The sequence below is a fragment of the Mytilus edulis genome, chromosome 3, assembly GCF_963676685.1.
Source record: "Mytilus edulis chromosome 3, xbMytEdul2.2, whole genome shotgun sequence".
NCBI lineage: Eukaryota > Metazoa > Mollusca > Bivalvia > Mytilida > Mytilidae > Mytilus > Mytilus edulis.
Genome location: NC_092346.1, coordinates 21,169,866 through 21,194,170, shown reverse-complemented (window position 1 = coordinate 21,194,170; position 24,305 = coordinate 21,169,866). Strand labels below are relative to the sequence as shown.

General features: G+C 32.7%; 2 protein-coding genes across 3 annotated transcripts in view; one reads left to right on the top strand and one right to left on the bottom strand.

Moving 5' to 3' along the window:
• Positions 1-9,229, top strand: part of LOC139514188 (propionyl-CoA carboxylase beta chain, mitochondrial-like) — a 43,972-nt gene extending 34,743 nt beyond the window's left edge. Inside the window, exons 15-17 of the mRNA XM_071302994.1 lie at positions 1,332-1,430; positions 4,074-4,170; positions 8,087-9,229. Of these exons, the coding sequence (XP_071159095.1) occupies positions 1,332-1,430; positions 4,074-4,170; positions 8,087-8,208 (318 nt within the window). The 3' untranslated portion in view covers positions 8,209-9,229. The remainder of the gene's footprint in view (positions 1-1,331; positions 1,431-4,073; positions 4,171-8,086) is intronic.
• A 5,860-nt stretch (positions 9,230-15,089) lies between these two features.
• Positions 15,090-23,571, bottom strand: LOC139516012 (uncharacterized). Of its 2 annotated transcripts, none has more exons than XM_071305815.1 (4): positions 23,450-23,571; positions 21,783-21,954; positions 17,338-17,437; positions 15,090-15,618 (listed from the first exon to the last, which is right to left on the bottom strand). In XM_071305815.1, exons 2-4 carry the CDS (start codon positions 21,889-21,891, stop codon positions 15,321-15,323), a joined length of 507 nt encoding a protein of 168 aa, XP_071161916.1. In that variant the 5' UTR covers positions 21,892-21,954; positions 23,450-23,571; the 3' UTR covers positions 15,090-15,320. The 2 variants fall into 2 exon arrangements, with proteins under 2 accessions (XP_071161916.1, XP_071161917.1); XM_071305816.1 differs by having other exon boundaries at positions 21,783-21,945; positions 23,450-23,548.
• Positions 23,572-24,305: the final 734 nt, after the last annotated feature.

Genomic DNA, 24,305 nt, shown 5'->3' with positions numbered 1-24,305 from the left:
GAAGAATGTCCAGTAAAGTAAGATCTACAAACACATCATGATTACCAAAACACAATTTTGTCATGAATTTATCTGTGTCCATTGTATAATATGCACATAGACCAAGGTGAGCGACACAGGCTCTTGAGAGCATCTAGTTTGCCAATGAAAACAAATTATTTACAGTCTGTATTTATATCTTAGCCTTTGTTATAAAATCAATTTTTTTCTCTGATTTAATAAAAAAAAATCCTTACTTACCTCAATGGAGCGTTAAGGGTCAGTTAAAAAAGCAAGCATATTTCTATGCATGGCTTGACTAGAACTTTTAAATTTATTGACTGCACACGTATCAATATCAGTATCAAATATATATAAAAAATTTAAACACAATTCTGTGTGATTTTGATGTTTATTATACCCCCGCTTTGAAAAAAAGGGGGTATACTGTTTTACCTCTGTCTGTCCTTCTGTCAGTCTGTCAGTCCGTCAGTCCGTTCGTCCCATGAATATTTTTCGTCACATTTTTCTCAAGAACTACACTACCAGGATTTCTGAAATTTGGTTTCAGGCTTGACAAAGTCATCTATACTGTGTGATGCGTTTTCAGATTCATCACTGGACAACTTCCTGTTTACCGAACACTTGTATCATTTTTACACCTGATAGCCAAGTTGAAAATTTTTTGTCAAATTTTTTCTCAGGAACTGCACTTCCAGGATTTCTGATATTTGGTTTCAGACTTGATATAAGTCAGCCATACCGTGTGATGAGTTTTCAGATTCATCACTCGACAACTTCCTGTTTACCAAACAATTGTATTATTTTACACATGATAACCAAGTTGAAAATTTTTGTCACATTTTTCTCAGGAACTACAATACAAGGATTTCTGAAATTTGGTTTCAGGGTTTATATAAGTCTGCAATACTGTGTGATGCATTTTCGTATTTATCACTCGACAACTTCCTGTTTACCGAACACTTGTATGATTGTACATATGATAGCCAAGTTGAAAATTTTCGTCACATTTTTCTCAGGAATTACTATACAAGGATTTCTGAAATTTGGTTTCAGGATTTATACAAGTCAGCTTTACCGTGTAATGCTTTTCAGATTCATCACTCAACAACTTCCTGTTTACCGAACACTTGCATATTTTTACACTATTAAAATTATCCACTTGCGGCGGGGGTATCATCGGTGAGCAGTAGCTCGCAGTTTCACTTGTTGAATACTTGATAAAAATTGTACTTGTGAACAAAACAAACAAAAGTGTTTCTTGGTATAAAAGTGTTGATTCTTGTAACTGGTTAGTTAGGTTGCATGATACATCCATTTGACTTTTTCAGGCTTATGGTGGAGCATATGATGTTATGAGTTCTAAACATTTGAGAGGTGATACAAACTATGCTTGGCCTACTGCAGAGGTTGCTGTCATGGGTGCAAAGGTAAAGTTGTTGAATTGTAATTAATATGAATTTAATTTTTAGAACTTAGTAGCTAGTATTTTAATTATGAAAATTTCTACTTTCTGTTAGAGATTCTGAGTGAAACTAACTCACCAATCTCAAAAAGGCCAATATGACCAGTACAATAGAACAAAATGTTTAAATATTGTTAAAAGAACCATTTTACTTGAGGCTGTTCATCAAGAATTTGAAGGCAATTGATTAAAATTGATGTGTTTTGTCATTTTTGTCGAGCCTGCGACTTTTGTTGCAGAAAGCTCAACATAGAGATAGTGATCCAGCGGCAACAGTGTTAGCTAATTTCTTAAAAGCTTTATATTTTAGAAGATGGAAGACCTGGATGCTTCAAACTTTGTATATGGATGCCTCATGTTATGTTTCAGTCAGTCACATGTCCAATGACCTTGACCTCATTTTCATGGTTCAGTGACTACTTGAAAAAAAAAGTTAAGATTTTTTGTAATGTTAAATTCTCTCTTATTATAAGTAATAGGATAACTATAATTGGTATGTGCATTCCTTGCAAAGTCCTCATGCCCATCAGACAGTTTTCACTTGACCTCGACCTCATTTCATGAATCAGTGAACAAGGTTAAGTTTTGGTGGTCAAGTCCATATCTCAGATACTATAAGCAATAGGTCTAGTATATTTGGTGTATGGAAGGACTGTTAGGTGTACACATCTAGCTGGCAGGTGTCATATGACCTTGACCTCATTTTCATGGTTCAGTGGTCAAAGTTAAGTTTTTGAGTTTTGGTCTTTTGTTCTAATACTATATGCAATAGGTCAACTATATTTGGTGTCTGGAAACATTTTATGATCTTTTTGTTAGTCACACAAGTTTTATTTGACCTTGACCTCATTTTCACGGTTCATTGCTCAGTGTTAAGTTTTTTTGTGTTTTGGTCTGTTTTTCTTAAACTTTAAGAAATATGTCAACGATATTTGTTGTATGGAAGAATTTTTAGCTGGACATGCCTGCCTGACATGGTTCATCTGACCTTGACCTCATTTTCATGGTTCATTGGTCAATGTTTAGTTTTCTTGGTTAATGTTAGGTTTATGTGACATTTGTATTAAAGCTTTATATTTAGGACTATCAACATATTATTAATGATTAGTAAAGAAGGCGAGACATTTCAGCGTGTGCACTCTTGTAAATTTTTTTAAAAGATAACCTGAGAAAGTATAGGGAATATGTAAATCAGTTGTCAAGAGAACAGTTGAAGGTTTTTCCACCTCACATGTTAATGTTTAATGTTTAAGGTAGATGGGGTGTCTAAATTATAATCCATAGAATCTTTTAATAATTTGCCAAAATGTAGTTCATATCCTGCGTGTTTAAAAACATTAATAAAAAGAATGGGTCACCGGACTTATTTTCACGCTACAGGTTGTTCAAAATTGTCAAGATTTTGTATAGATTATGCATGGAAAACCCATTTTCCGCCATAATACGCAAACCACACCATAGAATTTTGAGATAAAATATGAGAAGATAGCTTCAATATTATGCTTTCAGATAAGAAAAAGAAAAAATGGGGTCACCGGACTCCTTTTCTTGCTACAAGTAAAAATGGGTAAATTCCTAACACATTCTATTGTAAAAGTAACACTATCTGGATTATCTGCCCTTGCATTTGAGTTGCCTCCCCTTATTTGACAAAGTTGGAAAAAAATGAATCAAACAAAAGGATTCTTATTTTTGTAAAATACAATCATAAATATGATCAAACATGGCATTTTCTATATTATAATGAAAATTCTTACACATGAATTACCTACTACTATAAAAATTTGCACATTTCATCAAAGATCTAGACCTTGTTTTCTAGTATTTCAAAATCCAAGATGGAGGAAGACACCCTATCTACCTTAAATGAACTTTTATGAAGATTTACAAAGTAAATTTTTTTTATACAAAAAAATAACCTTTGTTGAAAAAAATCTTGTTTCAGAAGATAACTTCTCTTAAAAGTTTGTAGTTCTTTTCTTTGAAATATAAGCGATAATCAGCTACTTCAAGTTTGAAATTGTCACTTTCAACCATTTTTATTTCATAGATCCCAAAAATAAATGATTTCTTTGTATTTTCCATTGAAATAATGATGATATTTGTCTACTTTCATTGTACAAAAAGCCACTTCCAATGTCATTTGATATTTTTCATCAAACTGTTTCCAAAAATATATGGTTTCTATACACTTTGGCTTGAAACAAGGGAGATAATTTGCTATTTCCACTTGACAAACAGTCCAGTTTATATGATAAGTTATCCCAAATTGATTTGTAAAATATATGGCATTCTACATAAATGAACACAGTTCAAAAATGGCTACTTCTGATTTTAAGTTCTACCAAGATGCCATTTATGACACACAAAAGGGAAATAACTCTTTTTTAGATGTAACTGACTGCTTCAATCCATATTGTACAGATTATCCTAAGGAAGTATTAAACATTTTAGAGAAAAACTTTAAAGCAAAAACTACTGTGGCCCTCTTTGATTCTGGAACAGCCCTTATGTAATTGTGTACTAATATGATTGAATACCTTATTAAGATATATTACACAATATTTTATTCTTTTTTATTTCTATATGATATGATATCTTATTTCAGGGAGCCGTGTCTATTATATTCCGTGGTAAAGATCAGGATAAAAATGAAGCAGAATATGTGGAGAAGTTTGCTAATCCCTTCCCAGCAGCTGTCAGAGGTAAAGTGTTCAATGCTTTTAACAGGTAGTGGTAACGATAAAGTAGTCATACCTAGTTCTGAGAAGTATTAAACAACTGATAATAATGATCACTCATTCAGTTGTTTTAGAGATAGTCAGTACATACTGGTATCCTTTTAGAAAAATTCAATTGTGTCATTGCAAATCCCTGATGGCCATGTTTAAAAGATGTCAGTGCAAATTTATGCTAAGCAGCTGTAAGAGGTAAAAAGATGTTAGTGCAAATCCCTCATTATGAACTGCCAGAGTTACAAGATTAAATTTTATCCCTGCTCAGAAGCTGTCTGAGTTTTGATATGTCAGTGCAATTCCCTACTCAGTGGTTGTTAGATCTTAAGGTGTCAGTGCTAAGCAAATGTCTGACTTATCCTGACATCAGTGCAAATTCCTGCACAACCCTTGTCAAGGTTTTCAAGACTTTATCATAACATAAATCTTGACTTAAACAAAAAATTCATAGAGCACAACATTCTATACATCCTATCATTTATCAATGAAATATAAACTCAGATATTGAAGTTACAAAATGATGCGTATGTGTACAACCATTCTTGTCAATTGGCCTGAATTTATGATGACTTCTTAAAATATCAATGATGTCATTGTTGAAGTTATATTTATCTTCATTTGTCCATATTAAACTATAGCTTAACACATTGTTTGTATTATTATAAATACAATACTGTGCATTACTTTTAGTTCCAACTTCAAAATGAATGCAACTCTGTCTGTCAGGGCTCCCCAGCACTTAAATTATCATTTATGTGTCCTAAAGCAGTGTTATATTGACTATATAATGCCAATAAATGCCAAGGGGAAGCATGTGTCGAGGCTAACTTCTAATATCGTATACAGAAAACAATACAACCATACAGTTTGACGTTTACTTCATTATAACAGAACTGCTAAGGCGACGTCCCACACTGACGTCAACCCTAGATACATAACGGTAAATTGCGACGTCTTGACTCCCGCGGTATTCTCGACATTCTCCGGGCGGCGAAAAGTAAATATCAAAATTAAATTACAATCAAGAAAAAAAAATTAAAATTACTGTCTCTTAAATTCAAAACTTAAACTTAACTTTAGCACAGTCACTAGCTTCCAGACTAGTTATCTTTCGGTTAGATTCCAATGAGTCTATTTCGTATACACAAATCACAGTATGTCCATTTTTTCTGTGTACCTGTTCCTTCTTTCAATGAATAGTATCATGTTATAGGTTTTTGAAAGTAAGTCAATAAATCAAATATTTTAGTAACAGTCAATAATAAGTCACAACAGTTCAATAGATACGTATCATTCAGTCCATATTTTGATATTTTCCCTGTCGGTTCTGCTTCCTCAACTCTCTCGATAATTTGGCAACGTGTCTGTTCCTTTATAATTTCTTCTAAGCCAAATTCCTTTGCTTTATTCGAAACCAGTACGTTTACTGAGATGCTGGATGTCGTAGACGAAAGTACCCTACCCGGCTGTAAGGGTCCTGATAGTAAGTATCCAAGCTTTGACTTCATCGCGATCGGTCCATCTCCTCGTATTACTTTGTCTTCGATAAAGTCCCAATAGTGGTCGGCACCAATAAGTAATGATATCTCAAAATAATCGTCTTTGGTAACTGGGTAAGCGAGTCTTAATCCCTTCAGATAATCCATATTTCGGTTAACGTACCGCATATGATTATGTATTGGAACTGCTATGGTAGGAACAATAAGGACTTCAATCGGAATTTTACGACTATTTTCGGTTTCGATAAAAACGGTGGTTGTGCGTAGTTCTCTCGTGCTCGTGTTGTCCTCTCCAAATGCCGAAAGGTGTACAACTTCAATTCCTTCAGTTTTCAAATTCAATTTCTTCGCTAGATTCTCTGTTAAAAAAGATCTTTGTGCACCCTCATCAAATAAAACATTCGTATCCATAGATATATTACCTGCCCATACAGGAGCTACCGCCGTTTTCAGTAGCACATTTGTACGCATCTGTGTCGATGAATGCAAAACTTTAGTATCTTCCTGGTTTTCAGTGTCATTTATAAGATTGACGGGTGAAGATTGAATCTGTTTATTTGTATTGCTTGTAAAGAACGCTAAACCATCGCTGTTAACATTATTACTCGCACTACATAAGCTGGAATGGTGTCTCTGGTTGCAGTGTCGACACGTGCGTTTCGATTGACACTCATTAGCATGATGATTTCCTAAACAGTTAAAACATAAATTATCACGAATTACGATAGACATTCGGGCTGTGCTATCACTAATATTGGTACAGTTTGTTGGCGCATGTATCTCTTTACAAAAAACACATGGTCTCTCCGTAATATTCCGGGGTTGGCTCTTCGCGTTGTGTGCTGTGTGTATTCGCGGTGATTCTATTCCTGTATGAAATGTACATGTAGATGCGGTTGTGAAGTGACTTTCTGAAGACTCGAGATATGTACCTGTATTTTTTCCCGCCTCCATGATCTGAATTTCGTTAAGTATACTCTTCCTCAAATCTTTCAAATTCCAACTTGACGGTCCGTGTTGTCTTGCTAGGTTTTGGCGTATTTCTGCGGGCAACTTGTTCAGAATAACGGGTATCAGTAGTGAACCATAAGTGTCTGTAGTTTCTCCGAGTGACTCTAGACCTCGTACGTAAGTTTCAGTTTTGTCATAATAATTGCGGAGGCTTACTAAAGTATAAATTGGCGGCGAAATCTCAAGTAGAGCTTGCATGTATGTTTGTATTATAGTATGTATCTGTCCATACCTCTCTTGTAACAATGAAATAGCTTTGCCGTAATTAGTGTTTGTCATAGAAAAACCTGATATGGTCTGAAACGCTTCTCCCTGTAGCAATGACTTTAAGTAGTTAAACTTCTGTACCTCGCTGAGTGTTGGATTTGTGTGAATAGATGTCTCATATGAATCCCAAAAGGATTGCCAATCTAAAATATTCCCTTTAAAAGTAGGCAAGTTCAACTTTGGTAATTTGTGGTACTGATTATTTGTGCTAGAAGACGAATGTAAACTTGGAATATGCATAGACGGGTTCGTAGTAGGAATAATCTCTGATATAGCGGGGTTACTTGTATAAAACGAGGCTGCATTCGATTGTACATGAGATGTCGACGTGAAACAATTGGCGTGCGGGTTCAATTGCGAGGAGTCGCTTGCGGTTACACTATTTGCTGTAGGTGAAATCAAGGTATGCATGGGTGTATCAGAGGGAGTAACGTTACTAGCTTGAAAAACGGTAGTATTGACGGGTAAATTGTGACTTTTCGACTGGGAGGGATTAATGAGTTTTCTAATTTGACGAATTTTTGAATCTAAATCGAACATGTACTCATCTGTTTGTTGAATTTCATCAACCACGTCTTCATCCGAGCTTGCGTCCACAATTTTATCATTCAGATCTTTAAGAATATTCTTTTTCTGTAACACGGAATCTAAAATAGCTGTGACGTCCTCAATTTCTATTTCGGAAGTGTCTCGTATGTCTCCGAAATTCTTCCAAAGTCTTGTAATTGCTCCTTTATGTCCGGAACGAACGGCTTTCAGCTTTGTATCCATTTTCCATCCTGGTCACGGCACCATAAATGTCGAGGCTAACTTCTAATATCGTATACAGAAAACAATACAACCATACAGTTTGACGTTTACTTCATTATAACAGAACTGCTAAGATGACGTCCCACACTGACGTCAACCCTAGATACATAACGGTAAATTGCGACGTCTTGACTCCCGCGGTATTCTCGACAGCATGATACACCCTTAATGTGCATTTTGAAATTGTTTAAGAATAAAATTGGATCTTTCGAATGTACTTTATCATATATTCAACATGTGAAAGATTTACCAAAACCTAACAATTAGAATTGGAATAATAATATATGGTGTTATTTTAGGTTTTGTTGACGACATCATAGAACCTCGTTCAACTCGAAGAAGAATCTGTCAAGACTTACAAGTACTGGCTAGCAAGAAGAGAGAAAACCCATGGAAGAAACATGCTAATATGCCATTATAAATATGACTGTGTTATTTTTGAATGAACTCAAATGGAGAAACGCTTGCTTTGACCTGAGCTGAAAACTATTCCATGAGCTTAGATATTGGAGGATGATTTCCAGGATCTAGATTGTATTTAGAGAAGGAATTTGTTGATTATCTTTCTGAGGATTGAATATCAAATATTTGTAGCACATTTTGAATGTATTGAAAAGTACTGTATCTTTAAATCTAAGTTTGGATGTATGTGCATGGGAAAATATGTTTTATTTGTGAATAATGAAATCTTTCTTTACCGGTATTCCTATATTAGATTAAATTTGGAAATGATGTATTTATCTGATGGACATTTTCATATGTGTTCCAGCATCAGAAACAAGTAACTATGTTCAAGATATATTGTATTGTTGTCTTTTTATAGCCTCTACCCTACAAGGGTATTTGTGGAAGATATGAATCATGTATACAGCATTTTATAGTATAGTAATCATTGATATCAACAACCTATAACGTATATATATTTCATATACTCAACATGTACCATCATGTGATAATATATTTAGACACATGATAGTACATATACCTTTATGAGAAAATAATATTGAAAGTTTAAAAAATAATCTATTCTTTCCGAACACCTTTTAAATGATTTTTCCTAAAGATATACTCATTTCCATAGGTATCAAAGTAAAAAAACATCCATAAATCATAGGATACATTTTTTTTGTGTACTTTTTTTTGTGGTACAACAGAAGTATTGCAGCAATATGAGTGAAATAAGTTTTAATTACAGGGATAAAAATGTAATATACACAAAAGTATTCAGCACCAATCAACATTATGCTCCTTTATAATGGTGTTGGAAAAAGGTTTGCTGTATTTGTCTGAAGTTTATAGTTATCAAGGATTAGTATAGTGAGAAATACAAATCCCTATAGTTATGCAAGTGTTGATACTTGTATGTTATTGATATTTTTAAGATTATTAGCTGTCTGCCATCTGTGATGATTTATTAAAAATCTAAAACTTATTAAATAAAATTGTTGACTTTTTGTTTTATCGTCACCTGGTGCAAATCTCTTGTGTTAGCATCTATTTTTGATTAGAATATTTTCAATGTTTTCAATCCTTTCATAATAAGCTTTGATAGAAGCTTCCACTTTATATAGCATATTAGGAACACCCTTGTTTGAAGTCGTCCTTATGAATGTTTGTGAATTATAATCTGTCAACAAATCAACAGAACAATCATTATTTATCTTTTAAAGAGTATGGTAACAATTTTCCAATTATTTATCTTGTTTTGAACAGTACTGAGTTTTCTAAAAAAAAATTACAACTGAATTTTCTGAAGTTTACTGATCTTTGTAGTGATCATAAAGTGTAGATTTATATTTCCATCATATTTAGATATAAGAAGATGTGGTATGAGTGCCAATGAGACAACAATATTGCACTTTTTAATAGACACCAGAAGAACAGATCTGCACTTGCAAATAACTTTTATTCAGTGATGAAAAAGGCAAACACATATCAGCTCAGATAACTTTTTCTTTAGAACTAATTGCGAGGTTTTGTAGTAGAAATACTGATTTTCTTTAACCCATTTTGGAGTTATTGCCCGAAAAATTTACGTTTTTAGTTGGCATTCTATTGCCGTTGATTCTAAAAATATAAAAGATAGGTTAATAGCTTAAACTGCAAAAATGATCAGTATGTTGAGATGTACCCTCCCTGCAAATTGAATAAAATCTAACTATGGATTTTCCCCCCTGAAACTCCCCCGCCCTCCCAATTTTAGCAGTTAAATGATATGAAAAATTTTAGAAGCTAGGCTAAAAGACGAAGTGTTATCTCAAAAACCGAGATGGATGAAACAATACTGCTCACATTATTAAAGGGGTGTCCAAAAGTTCAAATTTCAACAGAAGGTTAGAATGCCTTAGCCATATCAAGGTCACATACCTAGTTGAACACCACATAATAAAGTATAAAAAGATGTGTCCCAATCATATGTTTTAAAAGCTATGAGGGATATCAAAATCACTTAGTATTTTTTAACCTACACCAGAAAGTGTGTCACATGTTGAAGGTTATGGTCAATACTCTTTAAGCACAAGAACAAAACAATGGTCAATTTGTGAGCGGCTTATAGTAAAATATTTTTGCACCAGCAAATAAAGAGCCCACATTATAAACACTTTTGATGAGTAGACATCAGACATCTGAAATAAATTTTATTATCAATGTTTTGGAAATATAGTCCTGAACATTTTAATTACATGAACATTTTAACACTAATTCTAATATATTTGATAAGATTAGAGGTTTGATTATGATTAGGATGGTAGTAGATGGCTGTTAACTTGAACTGGCATACAGATAGAGAAAATGATAATGTAAATTAATATAAATGTTAACCCTGCTTTGTACTAGCTTAACTAGATTTTACAACATACTTGTTCACAAGGTAACTGTCAGCAGAAAGACTAGTCCCCCTACCTGGACACATAAGTCTGATCAATAATATTTCCATGGTCTGACTCAAAACAGTCGTAAAATGTCGTATATGAATTTTTGGCTAAAAATACTTTTTGACACCAATGGTCTGGGCGGGAGGAAATCTTTGGTATTACAAAATTGCATACAGTTAGACCAATCAAAATGTGTGAAATAAGACATGTTACAAAATTGCCAATGTCAGTTGTTTGTAAAGTTTGCTTTCAAAATGTTGTATGAAAACTTGAGAATCGTTGTAGAATGGCTTTGGGAAAAAAATAATTGTACATTTCTTTATTTCTGTGAAAATAATTTAAGTTCTTGGATAATCCAGAAATGTCAAAGTTTTTATTTTACTGCTATTTACAAAAATGTTCAAGTTCACATACAACATTTTGGAAGCATGCATTTTGCCAAAATTTTCAAAGCCTGTTTGTGAGATTATTTTTAATTAAAAAATTTGTAATTTACAACACTTTAGAAGCCCAGCGACGATATCCTTTATGGTGTGTGATTAACAAAGAAGCAGCAAATATGTAATTTAACAAACCCAAGATCTCCTGCTCCAACAGGAAAATCAAGGCAGTTTGAATGTTGGTCCTCTGAAAGACTTCAAATGTTTTGAGTCCCTATTCATCATTTCCTGCAAAACCTAAAATCATGCTTAAAAATAGGAATACTTTCGAAAATATTCATATGTAACCAGGTTGTTTTGTTTCCATAACAAAACAAAAAACTCAGATCAATGAATAGGTTTATTGCTAGTATTTTTTTTATATATATTTTTTTTTTTATATAAAAATGACACTGCACCACAAATGATCACAAATAAAAATAATCAGTACAAAGAAAGATAACTCTATTCATTTTGATGTCAATATCCAAAACACAAATATTTCCTACTGGAAAACAGTTCCATGTTTTGGGCTTCTAAATTTATACATAAAGAATGTAAACTATGATAAATGATGTTATTATAAATTAAACATCTTGAAATATAATAACATATCAAATTCTACCAAAAATTTTCAGATTCATTTTTGATGTAGATCTAATTCCATTAAAATGACTTACACCATTGCATAATTACACATAAGGCAAAGTGTACAGCAAGATAACACACTGAGCTTGTGAGAATATATATTATTGCCATGCTTTTCATTGACAAATAATTATTGTTAAGCACAAAGACACACATATGAACATAAAACACAACTTACCATGTATGAGGTACAAAGGTCCTGTATACAAAATTATGACATTGATTGGTTTTACATTATGAAAATTGGAACAGGTTCAATGTCTGTAATATAAAATCATCACAATTTGTGTTAATAGTTTGTCTATCCAAATCAAATCAAAGTTGTATTTATTGTCATACATAGTAAACAAAGTAACACCAGCACTAGTGAGCTTTTAAAATCGACATTATAAAAAAATACACACAAGCAAATAATATGCAAACTAAACACACATATTAAGACAAACATTCACACATTACAGCAGGATATAAAAACATCAAGTACATATATGAAGTTAGCAAAAAAACATAATACTGTTCATGCAGATAAAATATAAAATCATAGCTAGCTAATTTTAGTATAAAAACAGGAAAAAAAGCCGAGCTTAGCTCTAATGGCATGCATTGGCATGAACTGCCATTCCAGGTCTGTATTAGATTGGAAAATTGAGTTAGAGAATTTTCCTGACTTGTGTGGTTTGGCAGCTCATTCAATTATTGTGCAGCACTATAACGAAATGATGTTGACCCATATCTTGTATTTTTAACTCTCGGTATGTCAGCTGTATCCTTAGATCTAAAATTATAACGTTTCAAATTATCGTCAAAATCTTCATTCATCAATTGGGGCATTGATAAGTAAAATGGTTAGTGTTTGTTTTACGTCCAGTTTCAGCTGGCTGGCCCCTAAACAATAATGTATACCAGTTCAGTGATAATAGAAGTCATACTAAACTACGAAATATATAAAAGAAACTAAAATTAAAAATCAAGACTGACGAATTCCAGAATATCCTGAATTGGGACAGGCGCAAAAATGCGGCGGGATTAAACATGTATTTTGGAGATCTCCCTCCCTTTATACCTCTAGCCAATTTAGAAAAAAAACCAAACACAACAATATGCACAGTACATCTCAGTTTAAAAGAAGTCTGGTGTCAAAATAGGTACCAAGTAACAAAGGAAACTAAACAAAATGACAATAAAACATAAACCAACAAAGGACTAAGTACTAGAAGTTACTGACATGCCAGCTCCAGACCTCAATTTAACTAATTGAGAGATAATGTCTTTGACATATGTCTCATATGAATAAGAAGCACAATCCCTCCTTTTAGGTGTTTAGTATTATACCATGATCATAAAATATATGAGAATAGCATAAGCCGTATCATGCCAACAACTGGTTTTAGAATAATTGTGTTTTTTTTCCAACGAAAGATCCTATAAGTAAATCAATATTAAATCCAAGACATCAAGCTTTAATGACCTGACAACAGTATTATAACTATATCCTTCTTAGTAAGTCTAAAGTTTTTTTTGTTTCAGTTATGTTTCGATGGATCTTTGCTATTTTTTTTCATAAATTGTAACTCATAACAATACAGAAACAGGTCTGCAATAATTGGTGCACAGTTAGTCCCCATTGGAATTCCGACCCCTTGACGATATACGGAATTTCCAAAGCGAATAATAGGGCAGTTAAAGTCTCAAAGCATGTCCAATTGACATATTTCTTTTGTTTGTTGTTACTTCAAAATAATCTTAAAGAGTTTAAACATATGTATTCGCATTCTGACTTTTAAATGTCAATTTAAATAGGTGTTTGAATTTTTTCTTAATAAGAATATGAGGCAAAGTGGTATATAGGGTAGAAAAATCAAAACTTTGAACAGATTCAATATAAGCATATGACCCAATCATAACATTCAAATAATTTTCAAAGATCTTCAAAGCACTCCAAATCAGAAGAACAGTTTTCGTAAGTGACAAACACTTGAATCACCTTTAATTAAAAACTTGCTTGAAATAAAACACACCTTTCTGTCTCTCTGCCACCAACAAAGAAAAAACAAAATATGTGAATTGCGCCTAACAGCTTCACTGAACATACGCAATTGAAACTCAATTCTATGTAATGTACAATTCTATGTAATAAGCCTCACCACATTCTTTTAGTGCCTGTCCCAAGTCAGGAGCCTGTAATTCAGTTTATGTTCTGTTGCCGTGCATCATATTTGTTTTCGTTTATCATTTTGTATATAAAATAGGCCGTAAACGTTTGAAGTCCGTACGGTTACCTTTAGTCGTTAATGGTCAATAGTCGAGAGTTGTCTCATTGGCAATCATACCACATCTTCTTATTTTTATAGTTTAACTACTTCTTTTCTTGTAGTTTACTCATGTGAACAAATCTCGTGTAGTTTTATCTGCACTTTATATGACATATATTTTACTGTTCGTTATTTTGTATATCTTTCGTTTATTCGACGATTGGGAAAGAGAAAAAAACTGGAGGGTCCATTCATAAGTAAAGCTAATGTTAATCTGCTACAGAATTTGCTTCTTTCAAAATGGCCATTCGAGGGTTTCAAATACTAGTATCTTGTACAATCCAGTGCATGCTTTATTACCAAGCAGTATTCTATGGTAATGAAAAGTAACCATAATAAGAAGTATCTTTGAAGTAGAATGCGAGTACTCTCAGATCTGGTTTTTTTATATCTTGTGTTTGTGTTAGGGTTTCTGTATGCTTTAAATCGATTTTATGAGATAACACCATTTCAACTAATTTGTAGTTTGTTCTTATTTCGTACTGGTAGACCAGTGTAAAGGGTCAGCAGAAGGGTTTTTCGCAACAAGTCATGTTTACCCCCCCCCCCCCCACTCAATTCTGTATGTGCATGCCGGGTGGTGATGTCCCCAGTAAATAGCCAGTAATCCAGTGTTTTTCGTTTGTTGCTGTCATATCGTATTTGTTCTTCGTTCATTATTTTGTACATAAATCCGGCCGTTAGTTTTCTCGTTTGAATTGTTTTATTTGTCATTTCGGGTTTTTAAGTGATTACTATGCGGTATGCGTTTTTACTCATTGAAGAAGGCCGTATGGCGACTCATAGTTGTTAACCTCTATGTCATTTGGTCTCTAGTGGAGAGTTGTCTCATTGGCAATCATACCACATCTTCTAATTTTTATATATTCTCTGATAATACATGATCTGAATGAGTCACAGGTTTTTTCATAGTAAACCAGCACTGTGTGAATGAGAGAAGAAAGTTTCAGACTAAATGACTCTACTGAATTTTCTTGTAATACGGTTGCTTCGAATCTTTTGTACCTTCTTAGTGCTATATATATCTACTGTTAGTAATAAAAATAATTTATATATTGACTTTTAACTATTAATGAATTTGTAAGTCGTTTCTTGACAGAACAAATTACACCGTGAGTAAACAATTTATGAGCTTGAAGGTTGTAAGCCCTTCTAAGACATTGTTTTGGGACATAACTGCCATTCTCCACGTTGGAATTCACTATGCCGTTAAGCAGGAACAGTGCTCACATTTATTAAATATTTTCATTCAGAAATATTAAAAAGAGTTCTGGGCATTTAAATTCTGAGATTCAGATCTGGAACATGATCTTCATGTGTACGTGTTGCTGTATACAAATTTTTTATAGATCTTTTTGTCTTTTCGTCAGTAAATTCTGAAGCATCAAAAATTTCATCATACAAATATCCATCGTCATCCGGCTGGTCTGAGATCGAAAATAACTGTCTCTCTGTCCTTGGAGGAGGATCACTGGTACCCGTTTCGTCTGGTTCTAGTGGGTTGTGTTGACTGTAGTTAGATCCCGTAGACCAAGTTCGTCGTTTGAGATTTCGACAAAAAGTAAATCTATTATTCCTAAAAGTATATAAAGAAAATATGAGACAAGCGAAACTTTTTGAAAGCTTCAATTTTACCAAGCTTATTATTTATAATAAAATACATACGGAACTGGCACCATACAACGTTTTATAAAGGTTACAACGCAAATATTTTAATTTTTATTATACATGTATTTGACCATTGAAAGAAAACACCTGTTTCTAGCAGGTAAAATACGCAAATACAAATCAATAAATATATTATCTAGTTGTCTGTATATTTATATTGTAAAATATCAGCTTCTCAACACAATACTGAAGCCTTTTTGAACTGACTAATTCGCTGCGCTCACTCGACAAAAAAGCTTCCTTCATATTGTGACTCGACGCATATATAAAACAATATTTATATGCAGACAAACCTGATAATTGGTACTTGTATGTTCTTATATTATAGCTTAACTGTATACTGTGAAAAGTATAGTGTTTTGTAAATATCGGCACTTTCATGTCATTCAGCCAGTAAAATTTGGTTGTGATTAAGTTTACAAAAAGACCATTAGAACAAAGCCGAGTCATTATCATTAAGATACACGTGATTGGAGATAACCAGTCTTAGGCAAGGCTCGTACGGGCGTTTATTATAAGATGTATATATAAAGTATAATCGAGTCTAAAAGGAAAACAACGTTCTAACCTATGATTGCGTTGGATAAAAACTGCTTTTTTTATACGTGTGCATTTAGAACAAATTTCGTTGTAGAGGGGTCTAAATACAGCACAAACAACATTTTCTAAAAGACCAAAAACAGTGAAAAAGTATATTTTAACAGAACACATTTGTCTAACAGGTCAAACAACTAATGTTTTAAACCCTGATGACCGCCATTGACGATTGCCAAATAAAATGATTACAAGATGTAACAAAATGGATCTTAATATTAATTTTATACTAAACAGAAAACAATAAACTTGCGGTAAAGATGTTAAACCACAAACATAAGTACATCATATCCGGATTTCGACAATTAATGTCTCTTCAGTGATGTTAGGGATCAAAACCGTATTTGGAAGGCCATATAATTTACCTTAATTCAGGATAGACTCTTGAATTTTAAAGAGTCGAGATAGGATGAACGGATTATATAAACCGGAGGGAAATAATAAAAGGAGGGAAAATATAATACAAGTCCAAACGAAACAAGAATGTGTCCAAAGTACACGGATGCCCCACTCGTACTATCATTTTCCATGTTTTATGGACTTTGAAATTGGGTAAATATCTAATTTGGCATTAAAATTAGAAAGATTATACTATAGGGAAAATGTGTACTAAGTTTCAAGTTGATTGGACTTCAATTTCATCAAAAACTACCTTGACCAAAAACTTTAACCTGAAGCGGGACGAACGAACGAACGGACGGACGGACGAACGAACGAACGAACGAACGGACGGACGGACGGACGGACGAACGAACGAACGGAGCCACAGACCAGAAAACACAATGCCCCTCTACTATCGTAGATGGGGCATAAAAATATAAACAAGTCTAAATTGAAAACAACGTTCAAACCTATGATTGCGTTGGATAAAATATAAACAAGTCTAAATTGAAAACAACGTTCAAACCTATGATTGCGTTGGATAAAAAGCGCAATTTTTATACGTGTGCACGTAAAACAATTTTTGTTGTAGTGGGGTCTAAATACAGCACAAGCATATAAAAATAATGATTCATTTTGTAAATATACATACCTGTATTTGGTAAAATAATAAAGTAAAATAATGACGGCACTGGTAACAATCACTACACCAATAATAGCACCAATGACTGTGCTCTTACTTAATTCTGGATCTACAAGATAAAGTTTGGCAATATAAAAACTTAAGACATGATTTTTAGAATACGTTATCCATAATAAAATGCTCAAATTTCTAGGCGAAAAGGGTAGAAAACACTTCACATTTTTAAATATTGCATAGCATGTTCTACGGGGCGCCGAATGGGACTCTTGTGATTTTGTACTCGAAATTCAATTTTGTACGGACAAAAGTGAGTTTTGTTCTACAAAAATGAGTTCAGTTTAACAAAATGTGCAGCATACTACAAATTTAAAATTTTGTCATACAAAATTATCTTTCAGTGTCCAGACAAAAGTTACTTTTGTCATGACAAAATTCATTTTTGTAACACATACTTTACTTTTGTTACCTAATTTGAAAATTGGGCGACAAAAGTCAATTTTGTATGCAAATTTGTTTAGTTTGGATTCTGTGAACTAATTTGCATACAAAATCGACTTTTGTGACACAAAATTGACTTTTGTGACACTAAATTGACTTTTGTGAGACAAAATTGACTTTTGTGAGACAAAATTGACTTTTGTGAGACAAATTTGACATTTGTGAGACAAAATTGACTTTTGTGAGACAAAATTGAGTTTTGTCTCAAAAAAGTCAAATTTTGTATGCAAATTTGTTTAGTTTGAATTCTGTGAACTAATTTGCATACAAAATCGACTTTTGTGACACAAAATTGAGTTTTGTCTCACAAAAGTCACAAAACTGGCGTCACAAAACTGACTTTCTCACAAAAGTCGATTTTGTATGCAAATTAGTTCACAGAATCCAAACTCAACAAATTTGAATACAAAATTGAATTTTGTCTCACAAAAGTCAATTTTGTATGCAAATTTGTTTAGTTTGAATTCTGAGAACTAATTTGCATACAAAATCGACTTTTGTGAGACAAAATTGACAAAATTGAAATTTGAGTTTTGTCTCACAAAAGTCAATTTTGTCGTCACAAAATCGACAAAACGACAAAATTGACTTTTGTGAGACAAAATTCAATTTTGTATTCAAATTTGTTTAGTTTGGATTCTGTGAACTAATTTGCATACAAAATCGACTTTTGTGACGTCAGTTTTGTGACTTTTGTGAGACAAAACTCGATTTTGTGGGACAAAATTCAATTTTGTGGGACAAAATTCAATTTTGTCAATTTTAATTGATATAATAAGTAATATCAAAATCACACATTACGCTGAAGACGGGTTCGCAAAAAAGAATCTCGAATGGTCAACACTTATACATCGCTCAAGGTGAATAATTATCTATTTTAACATAACAACTAATTTCAACAGTAAAAACAAATAACAAAACATTGTCAAAGGAGTAGGTCCGGTAAGGACTCATTTTGGCCTCAAATTTCAGTTTCATCTGACGAAAGATTTTGACCACTTTTTAAACACTTAAGTGTCTATTTCACTTGATTTAGTCATTAAAAACGATCCGATTCAAGCTCAAATATGAAAAATCTCTCAAATATGCCAAAAAACGTCACTTTTCAGATGGTTTTTGTCAAAAATGAAAGTGGCCGCATCCGTGTTCATCCACAACCTTTATATATGTTATGTATTATCATAAAATACAACTTGCTTTTCAATATTAAGGATGAACACGAATGCGGCCACTTTCGTTTTACAAGGAAACCGTCTAAAATTTAACTAAAATGATAGAATTTTGAAGATTTCAGTAATTTAGCATGACTTAATGGTGCTACAACCCGATATATGTGCATTGTATTGTCAAAAACAGCCCATATTTATGTAGCAGAAGCATTCAACTGTCCAATAAATAACTAAAAGTTTACATTTTAACAATTTTGTAAAACTGTTATATTTTAGGGCCAAAAAGGGGTCTTACCGGACCTACTCCTTTGAAACAGAAGTGTACGAGTTGTCCTACGCTTCAGACTTGACATTCACTAAACATGCATGCTGAAACTGACATGGTTGATTTTGTAACACAATCATACACATTCAAGTTTTGAAATCGACAATTTTCATCGTCATTGGAGTGCAACTGGAATACACATTCTGAGGTCACACAGGTTCAAACAATACTCTGTCTGGCAGTGGGCGGAGCTTTAAAGCGATATCTGTATAGTATACAGATACAGCATAGCGATATCTGTAGGGCTGTATCTGTATAGTAGGACACCCAATTGCAGGATAAAAATCGAAAATAAATGCTAATATATATGTTAGTTTTTGGTGTCTTTCATATATATATATATCTTTATTCTCACAAACCAAATTACAAAGGTATAGAGATAATTACATATTTCAATACAATTATTACAATTACATAAATAAATAATGTACGAAAGTAGATAGAGGCGTTCACAATTGTTCACCCAGAAAAATTCAATTTGTTGTTTATCTCCTTAATAAGTTTACATAGTTTGTTCAGTTCTGTACATTTTTTAGAATTCATTAATTCATAAAACTTCAATGAGTTTGGTCTATTTCTATAGTAAAATGCAATACATTGTTTTCTACAATTATCAAAAGCTGAACAATTAAAAATGTAATGGTAGTCATCACCAATGGCATCTGAATTACACAATAAACATTTTCTGTTTTCTCTTTCAATGTTTTGCCATCTTCCAGTTTCTATTGGAAATTTCATGTTTAAAGTTCGAAATTTAAGAAATAAGGATATCTGCCTGTCATCCAAAATATTTAGATATTTCTCAAACTCCAAAGTATCTTTAAATAAACGATAAGTTAATGCTTTTGGTGATTCTTGTAGGCTTGCTAGCCATTTTTGTTTAAATTGATCTATCAAATTCTGTTTGATTGTTACATGTAGCCATGTTTTATTTACAAAAAAGATATTATCCCATACATATGACAAGCCACACATGTCTAAAATTGATTTGACTTGTTTTAACCATAAAATATTTGTACCATATTTGGCAGTTGCTAAGTTATACAAAATAAAAGGCAATTTGTCAGGTTTTCCAGTTACCAACTTGAACCAATAATTAATCATTCGTAACTTGATTGAAATATCTAATGGATATCTTCCCAATTCACCATAAATCATAAAATCAGGAGTAGACTTTTTTACTCCAAGTAATATTTTACAAAATTTAATATGAACCCTCTCGATTATTGAATTATTTCCAAAACCCCAAACTTCGCACTCACACAGAAGTATTGGTTTCACAATTTTATCAAATAGATCAAGTTGGCATTCAATTGACAAATTATGTACTCTACGTTTTCGAATAATATCGTACATAGCATGTGTTGCTTTTTCACATTGCTTTTTTTTAGCTCTTGAAAAATTTCCTGACCTAGACAGTAATACACCAAGATAAGTAAATTCACTCACAATGTCTAGTATTATATTATCATACTTAAAAACAATATTCTGCGGTAGTCTACCTTGTGAAAAAATTACAATCTTACTTTTTTGCACATTTACTCTAAGTTTCCATAACTCACAATATTCATATAAGGAGTCCAGTTGTCTTTGTAAATCTATCTGAGATTCTGCCATTAAGACAGTATCGTCAGCATATAAAATGACAAACAATTTTAAATAAACATTTAACTCTATTTCTAACTCATCAGAGATAGTGCACACACCTTTTATATATTTATTCTGTAAAAACAATTCCAGATCGTTAAGATAAATAGAAAAAAGCAAAGGAGAGAGATTTCTCCCTGCCTAACACCAATAGAACAAGGGAAAAATTCAGAAAAATCTGATCCAAAGTGAATACGTGATTTGATATTATTGTACATGTTGACAATAACGTTATACATCTTTCCGTTAATCGAGTGTTTAATAAGTTTTGACCAGAGACCAGACCGCCAAACAGTATCAAAAGCTTTCGCAAAGTCCACGAATGCACAATATAGTTTCTTCTTTTTTCTCTTTAGCAACTCAAATAATATGTGAATAACAAATATATTGTCTACTGTGGAATAACCTTTCAAAACACAAACAATATACAGAATTAATTGCAGGATAAAGACAATAACTGTTTAGTGTCTTTAAATATCAGCTGTATTTGTACTCGGCGCGAAACAGGTGTAGTAGCTCGCTAAAAGCTCGCATACACCTTGTTTCCTAGCCTCGTACAAATACAACTGATATTTAAAGACACTAAACAGTTATTGTCTATGTAAATTGTATAACAGCCTATACTTGTCACAAGTTGAACTTGACTTTACTTCCAATTGATAAAAAAATAATGAGAATTTATCTGTTAAAAACGCGTTTGGTATGTTTTCGCAATGGCTCATATAATATCCTTATAAACTAGTATCTCTGACTTTTAAGTAAAGTTAAATTGTGTTGCTAAATTATCATTCAACTAAAAATACATGCATACACACCTGCTGGCTTTGGCGTTATAGAAGCTGTTGTGTTAAGGGTTGTATATACAGTTGATGATGTGGTGGTTTTTGCTGGTGGTGATGGTTTAGACGTAGACGTCGTCGACATTTTCACTTGTGTTTATTGTTGTCTCTCAGATAGGCATCTTCATATCAATATCATCTTAAAGAGCTGTTCATAAATATATAACAGGAAAGTTAGTAAATATAAACTAAGTATTTGTGTATGAAGATAACGAAATTGAAAATAGCTGATATAGTATTGCTTCCGTAAAATATGCATAACGATCACAAAATGTAGTTAATGGTATGGGATATGTTTACACATCCAAAAAAATTTTTTCGTATTTTGTCAAAAGGTAGTTTACATTGTGTTATTTAAAAAAAATATGATAAAATTTGTTTGCAAGCTAAAGGTTGTAAAAAATGACATTTATTGTAATGACATTACTATGTGAATAGAAAGAAAATAAAAAAAGATAGAAAATTTTAATTAAATATTAGAAGAAAGCTCTTTTAAAAACGCTGTTGGGAAAATTGTGGAAATTATTTGTTAAAAAAGTAAGAAGGTGAATGAAGTCATGCGCTCAGGAGGGGTAAGAAATGCATACTCCAGTAGTTACCCCTTGGTAAAATAGTAATAATCGGTGTGTAATTGCAACTACAGGTTTGACATTGATATACTACATAGCATTCTGTAACCCATTATTCACGACTGACTGCAACAGTTTGTCATTTCTCTAGGACCGAATGTCGAAAACAAAACTTTACGACAAAAGAGATGATTTCAGCTTTCCAATTGTGAACTTTTCATTTCTAAGTAGCAACATTCCAGCAGCACCTGCATACGGGGTATATATCTCCCAATTGATACGATATTCCCGTGCTTGCATTTCCTATCATGATTTTCTTGATAGAGGGTTACTGCTCACAAGGAAGCTATTAAACCAAGAGTTCTAAATGGTGAAGTTGAAATCATCCCTTCGTAAATTTTACGGACGCCATCACGAGTTGGTTGACCGTTATGGAATAACCGTTTCACAAATGATATCGGATATGTTCCTTACGTCGTAACTACAATCCCCTTCCCTTTCATGAATGTGACCTACCGAATTAGACTTTTTACCGGATTTGTAATCACATAAGCAACACGACGGGTGCCACATGTGGAGCAGGATCTGCTTACCCTTCCGGAGCACCTGAGATCACCCCTAGTTTTTGGTGGGGTTCGTGTTGTTTATTCTTTAGTTTTCTATGTTGTGTCATGTGTACTTTTGTTTTTCTGTTTGTCTTTTTCATTTTTAGCCATGGCGTTGTCAGTTTGTTTTAGATTTATGAGTTTGACTGTCCCTTTGGTATCTTTCGTCCCTCTTTCATAGTTTGTTGAAGTTCATTAATTTTCTAACTCGTATTCATGACGGAATGTCATTGTATGTTAATTTTCTTACCCGTTTTCTTGCCCGAATGTCTTAGTACGTTATTCTCTTACCCGTAATTACGATCGTTATTATAATTTGAATATAAAACAATTTGTCAGGACAAACGATTGGCAATACCATTCCAAATAGAAACAGCTAAAAATATATTCCTATGGACTCCAAATAATAGGTGATGAAAAGAAATACACATACTACAGTGCTACAATATAATTAATTTTTAAAACTCACCTTGCCATAATCCATCCCTTCAGTTCGAAGATAACGACTTTGCACTTTATTCAGTTTATATCATTTACATAAATAAACCTATGATAACTTATGTATGATTATTTGTAAACACGACTGTTATATTTGGGTAAAGTATTCACATATATTATTCTTATCAAACTGGACATTGAATTGTTTACAAATAATTTGATATGAATAATAAATATCAGATATATATATATATTCTTAGGTGTGACTCTTAAGAAGTACTTCTTGGTTTTTTTTATCTGTGTCTTTCTGTTTAATCTCCAATTTTCCTTACTCTCGTGCAAGTGTAACTCGAATTCAGAGCTTGATTTCTGTCCACACCATGACTACTGCTATTTAACCATCGACCAGAACGAGCTAGGTCTTAACACAATGAGCCACTACTCCATCAATGATCTACAGAGCACGACTACATATCTTCTATAACCTAGCTAAATCTCTTGTAGTACATAAAAAGGATATCAGTATATTAGTATAAATTAGTTTCAAATTTATGATCTATATATGGTTTAATTTTGGTCACCGATATAACATGATTATGAAGTGATATGAACATTAATATGACTTTTTTTTATAAGCATTAAAAACCTAAATCCACCTGAATAATCATTATGATCCGTTTGCATAGCGCAGTGCAGTCACAAATTAGCGTGCAATAAACGCGAACATTTGCCAAAATAAATTAAAAAAAAAACAATACAACAGTCCGGAATCATATATATGCTATTATCAAAGATGATGTATTTATTAAGTAAAAATATAAATCTGTGTTTGCCGGGGACAATACAAACATAGATTATATTACAAAAAGTCAAATGGGGATGATGTA

What these genes read in the sequence shown, in the direction of transcription:
- LOC139516012 (XM_071305815.1), bottom strand. Translation starts at nt 21,891, where the DNA reads ATGTCGACGACGTCTACGTCTAAACCATCACCACCAGCAAAAACCACC. An exon ending in TATAACGCCAAAGCCAGCAG is followed by an intron (nt 17,438 to 21,782) that starts GTGTGTATGCAT and finishes TTTATCTTGTAG; the next exon opens with ATCCAGAATTAAGTAAGAGC. An exon ending in TATTATTTTACCAAATACAG is followed by an intron (nt 15,619 to 17,337) that starts GTATGTATATTT and finishes ATATACTTTTAG; the next exon opens with GAATAATAGATTTACTTTTT.